Genomic DNA, 14,400 nt, shown 5'->3' with positions numbered 1-14,400 from the left:
CCATCCAGGAGGGGGACAAGTGATAAAAGTTGTATCCTCTTGTAGGGTTCTTTACAGGAGAATAGTGTAAGAGGGAAAAACTCAAATATGAAAACGGTGCAGTGCAAAATAACAGAGAAAAAAATGTGTATTTAAAATAGGATGCGCAACGGAGACTAAGAGTAACAATGACCCTCTTGATTACAATCTAAATACAGTGAAAAAAAGGGATTCAAGAGCTGTTTAAATTCAAGACTTTTCTTCTGGTCGACATGTGTCAGCTTATGGGGCAAACCTCCCTAGCTTTCTTCAGGACCTTTTTGCTTCAAAAAAGCTTTGTCACTGCCCTATATATATTCTTATACATACTGTTTGTCAAAGTCACACCATATGTAATCCAATTTCAAATCCTCCATGTGGACATGATGTATCTGATATCTGAAAAATAAGTGAGGAAAAAAACTACATCTCTTGTCTATCAAATTAAAACCCCACATTCATTAAGTATGATTGCAATGGTAAACTTACCAGTGCACCACGAGGACTAGACCTCACCTCTCTTGGCACCAGCGTTTGTCAAAGAGGCCCGCTCTGTGGACAAAAAAATTAATCCAAATATGCAGGGAAAAAATATAATTGTTTAGAAAAAACAGTTATTAAGAAAAAAACATTATTCTATCAATAATAGTTATGATTATAATCTGTGTGTATTTTTACTAACAGGGATTTTACTACAGAATCTCAGTAGTCAGTATTATTCTTAACCCATATCACAGCTAGTTCAAGGTGTAGCATATGAACCAAGTGCTCAGCTGTTATATTATTTGGAAACATTTGTGATGATATTGAAACGACGGATGAATTCTAATTGCATTGTAAACCCTCTAACAATCCTGAAAAGAAGGGTTTCCTATGTCTATCGCAAATCATGTAAAACAAGATGTTTACAGTATTTTAAGATAATGGGAGTCGTAAACGTAGAACGTTCTAACAGTCATGTATCGCTTTCATAATTGTATGTCTGTGTTGAAGCAGTATATTGCATACTGTTACGTCCCCTGTTATAATGGGCCCCTTATAGGAGCGTCTCGGTTAATTCGACAATAATGCTCTATATTACAAATAAACTCCACTGCATGTTGAGCCGGGCAAAGACTTGTCTCACGACAGGTGCGCTATTTAATGTCGAACAAAAAGTCTTTCTCATCAAACAAATCTCGTAACATAGCCCTTACCTGTCCGTCGTTGCCTCCAGCTGGGACAATGCTGGGATGGCTGTAACGGGCTGCAAACTTGTCTCTCTTTATACAAGAAAGCAATCACCCATCAGTATCCCCAATTAGCATGTCTTCGGTGTATAGTGATTATGTCATCATGAACTACCGAATGTCGTCACTAATAATGGGAATTGTATTCTTCTAATGATCGTATCTCGATCAATTATAAAAGTCTCTTTATATTGTACATCATTCTATTTGTTTTGTCACACATAACTGTATCGTCTAGTATACATCGGTGTTTCTAATCTGCACATTTATCGTAATTATTCTTGATCTTACTAGTTTGACCGTGTTACAGAGAAATGTAGCCTGATCTATTGATGTAGATAAACAAACCCTATTAGATGAACGCACAATAACAATCAAGCCCACAGACAAAGGCGGTGCAGGGGTGATTCAAGATACTGCAACCTATGGGGAGGAATGTTTGCGCCAATTATCAGACAAAAAGTTCTATCGCTTGTTGAAGGAAGATCCAACAGAACTACTAAAGAAGCAGATTTCAGACTTGATAGTTGAAGGCCTTTCAGAAAGATGGATCACGGATCAAGAAGCTTCTTTCTTACAAACCAGTCATCCCATTATACCTTATTTCAACTGAAGAGCAGTGTCGAATTTAAACTGCTCTTGAATCACTGTTTTTAGATAGGAATACAACTGTGAGATTGTAATCAAGAGGGTTATTGTTACTCTTAGTCTCCGTTGCGCATCCTATTTTAAATACACATTTTTTTCTCTGTTATTTTGCACTGCACCGTTTATATAAGAGTTTTTCCCTCTTACACTATTCTCCTGTAAAGAACCCTACAAGTAGATGCAACTTTTTCTTTTGTCCCTCTCCTGGATGGAGGAAGGGCAAAGTAAAGTTGTTTGGCATCCCAGATGATGATACTGGGTACGTAATGTGTAATGATGGGACACCAATGATCCTTGACGGATTCTTTCTGTTCCTCTTTAGGTCACCCGAGTGATGGCCTTCTATACTACATCTCAACTCTGTCTTCTATATAAACCCTTTCATTTTGTTTGTTTTTTGTATTTTCGTTTTTGAGCACTTAAGGCTTGTAGTGTCTTTATACCCACAGACACTTCTTTTGTGAATAGACAGCGGATTACTTTGTTATTGACAAATAGAATTAGGGGGATTTAATCCATGACTCTTTAATTGGTCCCTCAGACCCTCCTTCCTGTGTATTTGATTCAGGATTGAGCCTAAAATATTTGCTGGTAGATAGATCGTATGCCACCACAAACATCAGTGTCTATGGAGCAGCCAAGAAAAAGCATGCAATTGGTAAAGCTGCATAGCTTTTGGACTTCATTACAAAAACCTTCTGGTTATCTACTTAAAAAGGGGGCATGAGAAATGACTTGATATTTTTCTTGAAGTTGTGTTAATATATTTGTATACTTTTTTAATTCACAGAAAAATATATAATGCATACATACTCATTTAAACATCATATAATATGTGTTATCATGGCAAATCATAATTTAAAAAGTATTCTGTAACAATAAAACTACAACATGAAATGCCATCTTATCACCTTATTGTAATATTTTTACATTTATGAAAAGAACTATCAGAAGAATGTAACATTGGTTGTTTTAATTCAGACTCTACTGCTGTGTCGTCAAAGTAATTTACTAGTCATGTTCGTTACAGCGCAAAGATTTTCAGATGTATGAGAAGTATTGCCAGAACAAGCCCCGTTCGGAATCCTTATGGAGACAGTTCTCAGACAGTGCTTTTTTCCAGGTATGACATTTTTTGTGTGCTACACTTAACTGTTTATCTTGAAGAAAGAGTGCAAAAATATCAAACATACATTTTGCTTGGAGTGTATGCATGTTGTTTTCAAGGTATTGTGAGAAGTAGCAAGGTTAGAGGTATTTCCTGGCTGAAGGATGGGTGAATTTGACATATTCTGCATCACAAACTAATAATCTGACCACTTGATAACATTCATGTTTGGATGTTTAGTTTGTTAAAAAAACACGTAGGAATTAGGACATGAAAACATAAACAAGACATTCACGTTGGGTGGTCCACCACAGAGAGAAGGAGTAGGTGCAAAGGCTCTCTTTGTTAATTGTTGATAAGTTCTTTATAACCATGATTGCTTTCCAGATGACTGTATTCAACTAGCAATACAAAATGTAAATTAATGAACCTAACTACTGTATGCAGGTACTGCACACCATGACAATGGGAGCGGTAAGTTCTCACAGCACATAGACTCTCTTGGTCACTGCGCATCTGTCCTCACACTTTAAACAAACCTGTGTCAGCAGGAAGCACAATTTACCTGTACTGGTTTGAACTGTTCACTAACCGGGTGGGGTTGTTGGGTTATCTTCCGCTGCCCTCAATATTGAAATTAGTATTAGGGATTGAACCAGTCACATTAGTAATAAAGTTCACCTCGCTCTCCATTATTTTGTAGTTCCATAGTTCATGAACCAGCAGTACCTCCTCATGTGTACAATACTGCTAAGGACGAAGAATACGCAGTCTTCTTGAAAGAAGAATGCACAATCCTTAGCCATAATTCTTTTATCATGTGATGCAACACCCAGTGAATTTATTAGTGACATAAAAAAAATACAGAAAACATAGAACTGTAAACCCTAGAATTAAAAATACAAATCAGAAAGACCTTCTAACATGAGTCTGAAGACAAGAATGCTGAACAAAAGCATGAGAAGAAACCTAAATTGCTACCCTGTATATTTCAGTTAAAAAAAACTCTGAGTCTATACTCAGTAAGTATCCAATCAAGAGTGACTATAATCTGACTACCCTCAGGAAAATAAATCCCAGCCAAAGAATAGTTAAGGGCAGTAGTAGATTTAATCAAATTACCAGTAGACAAGAAAGTAACCTATGACTCCTCCCTATAATTGCAAAGATATCAAAAAGATGGTTAAATGTACAAAAAGACTTAGAACTCACCAGATAAACCAAATTTGATCTATTAACATCCAGTGAGTGAAGTAACCCCTCTTCTGGAGGAGAAGGTTAAAGAAGAAACACAGGTAACACAATTTCTTGACCTTTGTGAGCCAAAATTGCAACCTATGGAATAAACTCTGTATCAGGCCAAAGTACTGTCTTAACAGCCAAAATCCTGTAAAAGAGGGGCTGTATAATATACCGGCATAGGTAATGCTTTATGGAAAGCCACCCTCATTATCAAGAATGTTATATCTACAGAGCTATTAGATTGAAAAGGGAACCCTTTAGACGGTGTAAAATCAAAGAAAGATCATGTTATTGACCACAGGGAGAGATAAGGAAACCCCCCTATAAGAGATGGGAAACAAGTAACTCATCTTCTACAAGGTTCATTGAAACCTTTAATCATTTGCAATTGAGCTTTCAGGGAACAAACCAATTGATTTCTCTCAAACTCTTCCCAAAGAATGTAAGCCCACACCAAAGAGGGGAGTTGAAGTGCAAAGAACAACAATGTTGAGAATGTCCGCAATGACAAAAAAAAGGCAAAGTAGAGGGAAGTCTCGAATTTTGAATAACTTAAATTAGGTGTATTTCCCCTGCTCTACAGCCTGATCCTCTCAACCTCCAAACCGCTACCATCTCATAACCCATAAATAGATATCCAATGAAGGGAGGAAATGTGACCTAAGGGTAAAAGCTGCCAATTTTGGACCTGGGGAACCTGGTTCAAGTCCATGTTTTGGCTCAATACCCGGTGACTCTAGGCAAATCATCTAATCTCCATGTGCCTAAAAAAAAATTACCTTCTGTAATGTAATCTGGTGCTCATGTAAAGCGCTCTGATACCTTTGGACCAAGTTAACGCTTTATGAAACTGCAGAAGCAAATAGATGGAAGGAGACAATAAGAATTATCCTAACCAGAAATATAGTCATGGACAGAAGAAGGGAAAAACAGGATCTGTGTGGCCAATAGAGGCCCAATGGAATCGCAGCTTCTTGTTTCTCTTGAATAATCAGCAGTAGCTGCAGAATAAATGGGATCGGAAGGAAGGCATAAAGCAGATAATGAGGACAAAGTAAAGCTAGAGCATTCATCCCCAAGCCCAGGAGAAAGGAAAGCAGGACCAAAACCCTGAAAGTTAAGCAATCTTCACCAGGCAAACTGGTTTACAAAAGGCCTCCCTGGGGCAGCGATTCCTGGGAGGAAGGGAACACTGTGCTTAATCTGTCTATGTGTATATTGTTCAACCGCTTGCTGTGAGAGGCACTTAGTGGCTTATTTCCCAAAGCACCTAACCAACGAAATACTCTTCCCCTTCTTCTAGATTTTTGACTCCTCTGTTGTTGTTTTCCTCGCTCTTACAAAACATTTATTTTTACTAATTAATCCACTTGCCTCATACTGTTACTTCATTTTATGGTAACTGTTTAATGCAAAACTCTGTATAAATGAAATGATATAATTGAAGTGCCTTGTTTTTCGCTTCCTGTTTGGGAACTCTGTTTCCATGGACTTGTTTCAAGTGGCAGCTTGCACAGGTAAGGAGTGGGGAACGGGGCGCGGTGTAAGTCGACATGCGTCAGGAGAAGTAAAATTAAATGCTAAATAAAAATAAAACCACTCACCTGGCACTCGCCACATTGCCGACTGCGGCGGTTACAAGGTGAGTGGTTTTATTTTTTTAATTTAATTTTACTTCCATTGTATTTCGACTTACCCGAAGCCCTACCCAACTCCACCGCCCCACCCCTACTGCTCTTACCTGGGAGGACCGCTACTTTCATGGTGATCATTCAGTCAATGGAAGAGAGTATATCAGTACCTCAGGCTAAAGAGCTGTAAACATTGCATAGCCTGCCCGTCCGTGAGAAAAATGGGTATAGTGAATTATGAACACAAGTGATTCTCAAGAGTAATTCACTTAATTAGAGTTATATCTTATATGAGGTCCAAAACCCTCATTGGTTATTGCTCAAAATAAAATTAATTCTACGGTTAACATGACTGTTTTTGTGTTGAATAGAGATCTAGTAACACATTTATATCCCAATAGCGTTTTCATTAAGACGTGACATAAAACAATTCATCAGATGCTGATACCATCCAGGAGAAATAATGTATACAGAGTTTTCGTAATATTTTACTAAGTCAACTAAACCAACATTTCGATTCTCCAACTAATAATGGGATGGATTTCCATAGTTTTTAAAGGCATTCACATTTTTGAAATAACAGCACATTCCTGTAATTTTACAACATAATACATTTAACAATTAACCATAAATATAAAACACATTCCTATGAAAGCCTAAAATGCAGGACAAATACTTAAAATGCTAAAACATTTTATTTGTCCTATAGCCAGTGACTATTTCGTACGTGTTGCTAACGAAATCACAGCTAACGAAATCACTTTAATTCTTGTCTTTATCATGTGTATGACTTTGTTTAGGAATGCCAAAGAAAGTTAGAGCACAAACTTGGACTGGATTCATACCTCCTTAAACCAGTGCAACGTCTGACGAAATACCAACTACTTCTCAAGGTAAATATGCTACCAGATATTAATATTTAAAGAAAATTAGTTTATATTTAAATAGCATTGGTGACGGTTTCTTCTTATGAATACGTAGTGTATATATTTGTGTAATTCAAGCACCATTTACTGTCTGGTTTATAGATACATGTTGTTTAATTTTCTGTATTGTATCTTGGCAATATACTCAACAAGCACTGGCGTTGCCAATAGGTCTCGCAGTAGGAAAGTTGGAGCTATTGGTTTTGTAAATGACAAAGCCCTTTATGTTTTTAAAATGAAAACAAAAATAAAAGGTATTGTTATTTGCAATTGTAATAGCTCCAACTTTCCTACTGCGAGACCTATTGGCAACGGAGAGAACAACACGAGTGGTGGGTGAAAACCACGAGGGAGACGCACGCACGGAGACAAAGTTAAATAATGCGTCACCAACACGACACACGTATGAAAGTGAAAAGGAACGATGGAACATTGGGATAGGAAACATTACCTATGAAAAAGGGAGACACAAAGGAAAATAAAGGAATGTAACGAAAAAGAAGCAAAAATATACGTGAGAAAAAAAGAATTGAAAGGAAAAAAATAAAGACAAGTACGGGAAATGCAAGGGGGGGGTGGGTTGGGTTCACAAGGGAGAGAACAACAGGAGTGGTGGGGGAAAAACACGAGGGAGACGCACGCACGGAGACAAACTGAAAAAGGTGCAGCTTCTTTTGTCAACAAAGCCATGGCAATGACGAATACAACAAAGATGTCTGTCCGCCAAAGACCAGTCACAATGCTCTGGCTCACTCACTGCCATAACTGGTGCTGTCACCGAGGGAGAAGTGCTCAAGCTGCTGTACGAGGAAGGATTGGCTTTATTTCCTTCAACAAACGCCGTTTCCGAAGACATACCAAATTATGAAAAACCTTTGTCATAGTTTGTGTGCAGCAAGCATTTGCAATTAGTGATCGACTTGTACTGTCGGAAATACTTTTTGGGCCATTACCTGCTGTCATTTGGAGAGTGGAAAAACCTTTATATTTCCAGATTTAATGTCAAGTGATTTATAACGAGTCTGTGGCCCGTCGCATTTTCTGAGCATGTGGTAAGAGACCCCCCACCCCCAACCCTTTTCATAACTAAGGAATATTTGACAATGAACGTCCTTGTTCTGCTGTCATTTTTTACTACAAAACACAGATTGGAAGTGTTATACTTTGAGGAGCCAAGTGCTGCAAAGTACATTTGTTTTAGTCTAGTACACGATCAGTTGGAGGGGGCTACATTACAAGCGATTACAAAATTCAAAGTTAAAACTGAATGCAGGATTTATTTAACAAAAGGATGTTGAAAATAAGGGGGAGAGGGTGGGTGGGGTATCTTGAACAGGCGCACAATGACGCTTGTAGTATCCTATTCCTAGAGGGAGATCGGACGATTGTTATGTCAATTAGTTTAAAACCATGGTTTGATAGGCAGGTGTCAAGGAGCGGAGTTCGGCGTTGGCCTATTAAGCTGCTTAAGCGACATAAGAATGTCTTTACCACTGTCGATGGTCCGATCTTTACCGTTCGCCTTTTTGTTGAAGCCTTTTCCAGGTGTAAAACTGAGCAGTAAACCTCACCTTAACCTGCTTGACTTGGATAGGTGCAAACAAATGTGCATAAGTGTACCATGTGCGGCGTGTACATTACCCCAGGCTCGTCTCTCTGTTCTAAGGGGTGGCAGCTGCTCCAGCACTGGCTGGTGGGGTTGAAGGCACACTCATTTGATAGTAGGGACCGAAGAACTTTATTTATTCAGGGCAAGGCTTACAGCAATGAAGTTTTCATTTCATCAGATCCAATATGATGAAAGACCAGGAGTGTTAGCTCACATTTTACAAACCCTTCTAAATTCCTCAGGTACGAAATGACACTGCCTTTCCGTAAGAGTGACCCAAGTGGTCAGTGGACAATACTCAGGACCACCTTTCGGACGCGTGTGTGAGCTCTTTATCTCTACTTACTACTACTACTCACGCACTTGAGCCATTTCAGCTGGTCAGCGTTTGCAGCTGGTCAGCGTTTGCAGCAACGGCGTTGTAGAGTTCTGTTTTCACGGTCGTCTGTGCTACTAGGATTCATAATCCCACGAGTACGAGGGGTCCACTTTCAATGAGATACACTGAAGGGTTGCATGTATGCGGTATGCGATGAGTACCAGTCAGTCTCACATCCAAACGTTAACAGCCACAAGAACACGTCAGACAGTGTCAACAATCACCACCCATAACCTGGCTACATCAGCACATTCCTTCATTTCTTCCCATGGTTGAAATTAGTAGGTTCAATACATTTCACACGTGATCTACGGTCTTTCCCTCAAAAAGGAAGCAAACCGCTGCACGGCTGAGGCTTTGCATCACTGCAAGCTTCTATGAGGCCAAGTACAGCTGCATGCTTTCGTTCGGAGGCAAAGGTTGGCGCTCTAGAATTCTTTTCTTCAAAATGAAAACACAAAGCGGCTATTTTCATTTTGTTAAAAAAAAACAATTGCGTTCTTGTGAAAAGCAGGGTTTCTCTCAACAGCAACTAGTCTTCCAAAACCAAAGTTTCAAATGTTAATATTTTTTCGTACAGAACAGAGCGTAACCTTTGATAAAGAAACAATAAATCTGGCTGGATGCTTGGATGATGCACAGAAAGACTACGAGAAACAGAAATAAAGCCAAGCTGAGCCAGGGGAGTGGGGGGCGGAGATGAGACAGAGACAAGAACAGGGGGAGAAGATAAAGAATCATAAAACAAGCCATAGGACCAGGGGTAAGGAGACAGGCAGGATACGTGGATAACAAGATAGTGTGTGTGGGGGTAGGGCTGAAGCGAGAGACACTCGGAGAGAGAAAGACAGGCAAAAACAGAGACGGAACAAGAGGGGAGGGAAGACAGCTAGAAATTAGAGAAGGTTAGATAGAAGATATATACGATGTTGCAAAGAAAGAGAAATTAGAGAAGGTTAGAACAAAAAAGCACGCACGGAGACAAAGTGAAAAACAACACGTACCTGATAATGCCGGGAAACTGAAAGTACGGCCGGCCTGCGGCCGGCCATGAATAATTAGGGGAGGAGAAGCCCTTTGATGTGCTGTGAGGCCGGGAATGCGTGTGCTTGTTTGGTCACGTGATTCACGTGAACTCAAACAAAACCGCAGGAATGAAACCCTTGGTTTCACGAGCATTTTGACCACTTGAATTCTCGCTCCGCTCAATGCGCTTGCGCGCATTGATAGGTCGCGAGACCTAAAAATGATATGCTGATGAATGGCAGTTGTGAGTTTAAACCTATTTTATTGTATACATTCTGTGATTTGTGGTTTTGTGTTTCCCATAATAAACTCAGAATTGCAAATACCGGTAGCCAATGAATGAGCAGGACTGGATAAGATAATCACACCTAACGTCTAATGCAGTTTGTGTCTGTATTTATCATTTCTAAAAGCACCTTGTCCCTTACATGCCAACACTCACAATTTAGGTGGGAAACTATTGCGGGCAATATTACACAGAGTGCCCTGAGGCCACAACAGGTTTGTCCACTATGGTATTACAGAAGGGGCTGCATATGTTTTCACAGTCGCTTCTGTAATACAGATTACGCTTGTACTACATATGTGTCAATAAGATCTCCAGGGGGCCTGTCCTCATTTGCATAGGGAGGGATATGGCCCCATGCATTTGAGGAAACACTTTGCTTCATAACCCATGCCCTATTACAAACACAGATGCGAAGGGAACACAGATGCAAGGGAAAAGGAGCTGTCGGGGAGCGCATTGCCTGTGCACCACAAAGAGGTGCCTTAAAGTTAGTGTAGTCAATGTGGAGTGAGTAGGGTTACCGTCTCACAGAGATGTGCGCACACATAGAAATGAAACCTAGTGGTTTCTTAGAAGTTCTAACTCATTTGTTTACTAATTCTGATCAATTCAATTCCAGTGATTACATCCAGGTTATATTCAAACAATGGTAGCTTTCATAATGACAATCTTATGATTCTTTCATCCTTAATTCGGCTCCAACCGGATTGTGTTTAACTATTTAAGAGTAAACAAAATCCCTTGTTGGCACCATTTACCTTTGGCTATAGAACACAGCAGGACTTTGCAGGAGCAGGTTCGAGGTGGAGACAGGCCGGCAGGGCTGGGGCCAAGTCAGTGCATGTCTTCCTCTTGTTACGAGTTGCATGGCTGTTTGTTCCTTCTTCTTTTTCTTATTGTAGTTTCTTCTTGTCTGAGGAATCAAGGTTCAGGGGTCCCCCTAAATACTAGATTTAGGGGTGTTAAAGGTAGGTAAAAGTAAGGGACCAATGGGTCCCTTCCTTGGGGTGGTTACTCGTCCTATTATGCCACCCTCCAGTGGGAGGGGGCATGGGCCTGTCCCTGGATGGCTGGGTCACTCTATCTGCAAGATGGCGTGGACTGAGAGTTGTCGCCTTGCCACCCCCTCCTGAGGGGTGAAGTTGGCAGAGGTGGGCACACCTCTCTTTCTCACTTGTTTTTCCCGCCGGTTCTCCCACCCAAAGTTGGGGTCAGAACCAGTGGGCACCAGTTGCTGAGAGAAGCAAGCAGCCTGGGGAAGCTCACAAAGGTGGCAACCCTTTGAAGCTTCCCCTTCGTGAACCCTGCCCATCCTGGGGGAGGAGGCTTGGCACCTCGTCCCAGTATGTGCATTGTTTCAGGCCCAGAGAGCAGCAGGCTGTCGACCCAGGGGTCCAGAAACATGTCTGGTGGTGGCAGCTGAAAGCAGCCTCTCAGCCTAGACACTAGTGGTAGGTTAGTTTTCAGGGGGCATCTCTAAGATGCACAGTGTGCCCATTTTTAATTAAATCCCACAGTGGCATCAGTGTAGGTTTAATGTGCTGAGAAGTTTGATACCAAACTTCTTAGTTGTCATGATGGTGCTGTGGAGTTCGTAATGATAAACTCCCAGCACCATATACTCTTAATGGCAGCAGTGCACTTACAATGTATGAGAATGGACTTCAACACTGTTGGAGTACAGGACTCATGCACCTGTACCCTCACCACTGGTATAGTGCACCCAGCTAGAGGGGGGGTTGACCTATGCCAGGGCAGTGGGTTGCCGGCATGGCACACAGAGAGATGTGCCATGTCGACTCTTCACTTTGTTCTGCACCAAAACTCGCAGCCTCCAAAGGCAGTGTGTGAGTGTATTAGTACAGGACCTCTAAGGGTGGCACAATAAGTGTTGCAGCCCTTAGAGCCCTTCTCTGGTCACAGTGCCCTGAGTACCTCTGGTGCCATTTACCAGGGAATGACCTGTGGTCAGAGATGCCAAATGGGTTTAGGCTTCAATGAAGTTTTAGGGAAAGAACAAACACCCTGGGTACCTGATTAGCAGGAGCCCAAGGCACACTTGGTCAAAGTACATCAGAAATTCAGCAAAAAGTTGGGGCAGCCATGCAGAAAGAGGACACTTTCTCACAATGTTTTATCCAGATGATGTGCAGATTGCCTTTTCTTTCACATATCAGTAAACTTTTTCTGACAACAGTTTCCATACATAAATGTCGACTGTTGTTCTCTGTCTGGGAAAGAATTCACTAACTTAAATTTAACCTGAGCTGCACCTGTTTGGTGGTGCCTCTCTTTTCTGGTCCCCTTTATGGTGACCTTCAGAGCTGGGTGTAACCTATCTTCCTAAAGAAATTAACCTTTATATCTGTCGGACTTTTGTGAAGCAAATCAGGGCCTTCACTTCTTCCTGCTTTTTCAAACTACTGTCCTATCACACATTGATTACCACTCTTTGGAGAAGATTTACACTTTAAATACAAAATCCAGCATCCAGACTTCTATCAGACCTTCTAAAGCACTGCCCCATCTCTCAACATCCCAGAGCACTCCATTGGCTGCCTGTGGAAAAGTGTATGACCTTTAGGGGAAACAGTCTTTACCATGCAGGCATTGCAGTGTAATGCCTTTACCACACATGCATTACCACACAATACCTTTATCATGCAGTGCCTTTACTGTGCATGTATTTACCAAGCATATGTCTTTACCAAGCATGCCTTTACAACGAAATGGTAAGTATATATAAGGTGAGTGAGTGTGTGTGTGTTTATTTACCTAAAAACAGAGGTTACAGGGACAATATAGTTAGGAGATAGAATTTAAAAAACCTTAGAAATGCACTTAAAATACCAAAGGTTACAGGGACGTTATAGTTAGGAAATAGATTTTTTTTAAACCGTACAAAAATCCAAAGAAATTCAGCAGCTATAGTTAATGGAGCTAACTACAACTTAAGCTCCTGCAATGCACTGCTTATGACCTCATATATTACATCACTCATGACATGATCAGTGACATCACTGATGGCATGTCTGATGACATCTCAAATTACATCACTGTTAGTGTTAGATGTGGGAGGGCATTGGTGATTATTCCTACTATCACCCCTAGCGCCCAAGTTAAGTGTGGTTAAAATCTTTCACCATCTTCAAAATGCCCTGGCACATGGCATTTAAGACTTGTTCACAGTAATACAGGTGGGAACTACAGAAAAAATGGGTATGGCTGAACCCCGGAACCTTTACCCCATTGGTTAGGGAGTGCTCAGGAGTCCTCCCCACGGACAAGCTAGTGCCATGCATAAATAGGCCATGTGGCACGCAGCACGCAAAGGCACTCCATCAGAACACTGCAGGGCTTGTAAAAAGATAGCAGGTGGACTGAGCCTGCCGCACTTTGCATCTGTTACCTGTGAAATGGACCTCACGAGATTGAACCCCTTCTACTTGAAATCCGAGGACCGATCGATCTCCAAGGACCATAAGACTGATTCCCTTTGGTGGCTCCAGGAACATTCCAAAGCTGAAGTAGATATTCCTGTGGAGAATCACACATGATCAGTGGCAGCTGGACCTATACTCAACCTTGCTGTTGCCCTCTGTTTGATACCCTGCGGGTGTCTAAGTACTCCCTCTGAGACTCTGCAGCCTTAGAAGAACACTCCTGTGATTTTTTTAGGCACTAAATGAGGTTTGGCACTTTCCCAAAACCTTTGCTCCAGAGCTTACTGGGACTCACCAGCAGTGCTACAGCTTCAAACGGAATAAAAAAATTTCCAGCACAGAGAAGAAATTTTCATGAGAAAACCAACAAAGTCCATTTTTGTATTGTGAAGTAGAAATATTTGTGTTTGAACTTCCCTACCTTTAGACCCTAGTGGGACCACTCTGTTTGGTGTATCTGACCCACGCTCCATCGCAGTCAGCCTCAAATTGCAGAAAGGGTTTGATCTGCCAGGACCTTTGACTACCTTATACACTTTTTGCTCCATAGCACTTTTTAAAATAAAAAAAGATATATCTCGGTTTTCCCTTATTGGAGTTTGTTTGTTTTGGTGTCATTTTGCTTACTACTTTTTTGGTGTGTTGTGTTTTCAACTTTCAAGTTTTGTACTTCTAAATGCTTTACACATATTTTGAGTTAATCCTCTCTGCTCTGCGCCACATTTACCAGGGGATAAACTCCAGTTTAATTTACTGAAACCTTTGAGTGTACCTTGTGAGTCAGTGGCTTTATAACTTGTGGTGCACAACATTCCAATCCAACTAATGAACCACTTTCTCTCTATCAGTATG

At 40.9% G+C, this 14,400-nt stretch overlaps 1 protein-coding gene across 3 annotated transcripts in view; it reads left to right on the top strand.

Annotated features, from left to right (window-relative positions):
* MCF2 (MCF.2 cell line derived transforming sequence) overlaps nt 1–14,400 on the top strand; it is an 870,271-nt gene that overhangs the window by 716,157 nt on the left and 139,714 nt on the right. For all 3 annotated transcript variants that reach the window (XM_086918640.1, XM_086918639.1, XM_086918641.1), the window contains 2 exons: nt 2,926–3,018; nt 6,677–6,769. In XM_086918640.1, coding sequence (XP_086774766.1) covers nt 2,926–3,018; nt 6,677–6,769 — 186 coding nt within the window. The remainder of the gene's footprint in view (nt 1–2,925; nt 3,019–6,676; nt 6,770–14,400) is intronic.

This window comes from Lissotriton vulgaris, chromosome 4_1 (assembly GCF_964263255.1).
Source record: "Lissotriton vulgaris chromosome 4_1, aLisVul1.2, whole genome shotgun sequence".
Taxonomy (NCBI): Eukaryota; Metazoa; Chordata; class Amphibia; order Caudata; family Salamandridae; genus Lissotriton; species Lissotriton vulgaris.
This window is presented reverse-complemented; position numbering and strand designations above follow the sequence as displayed.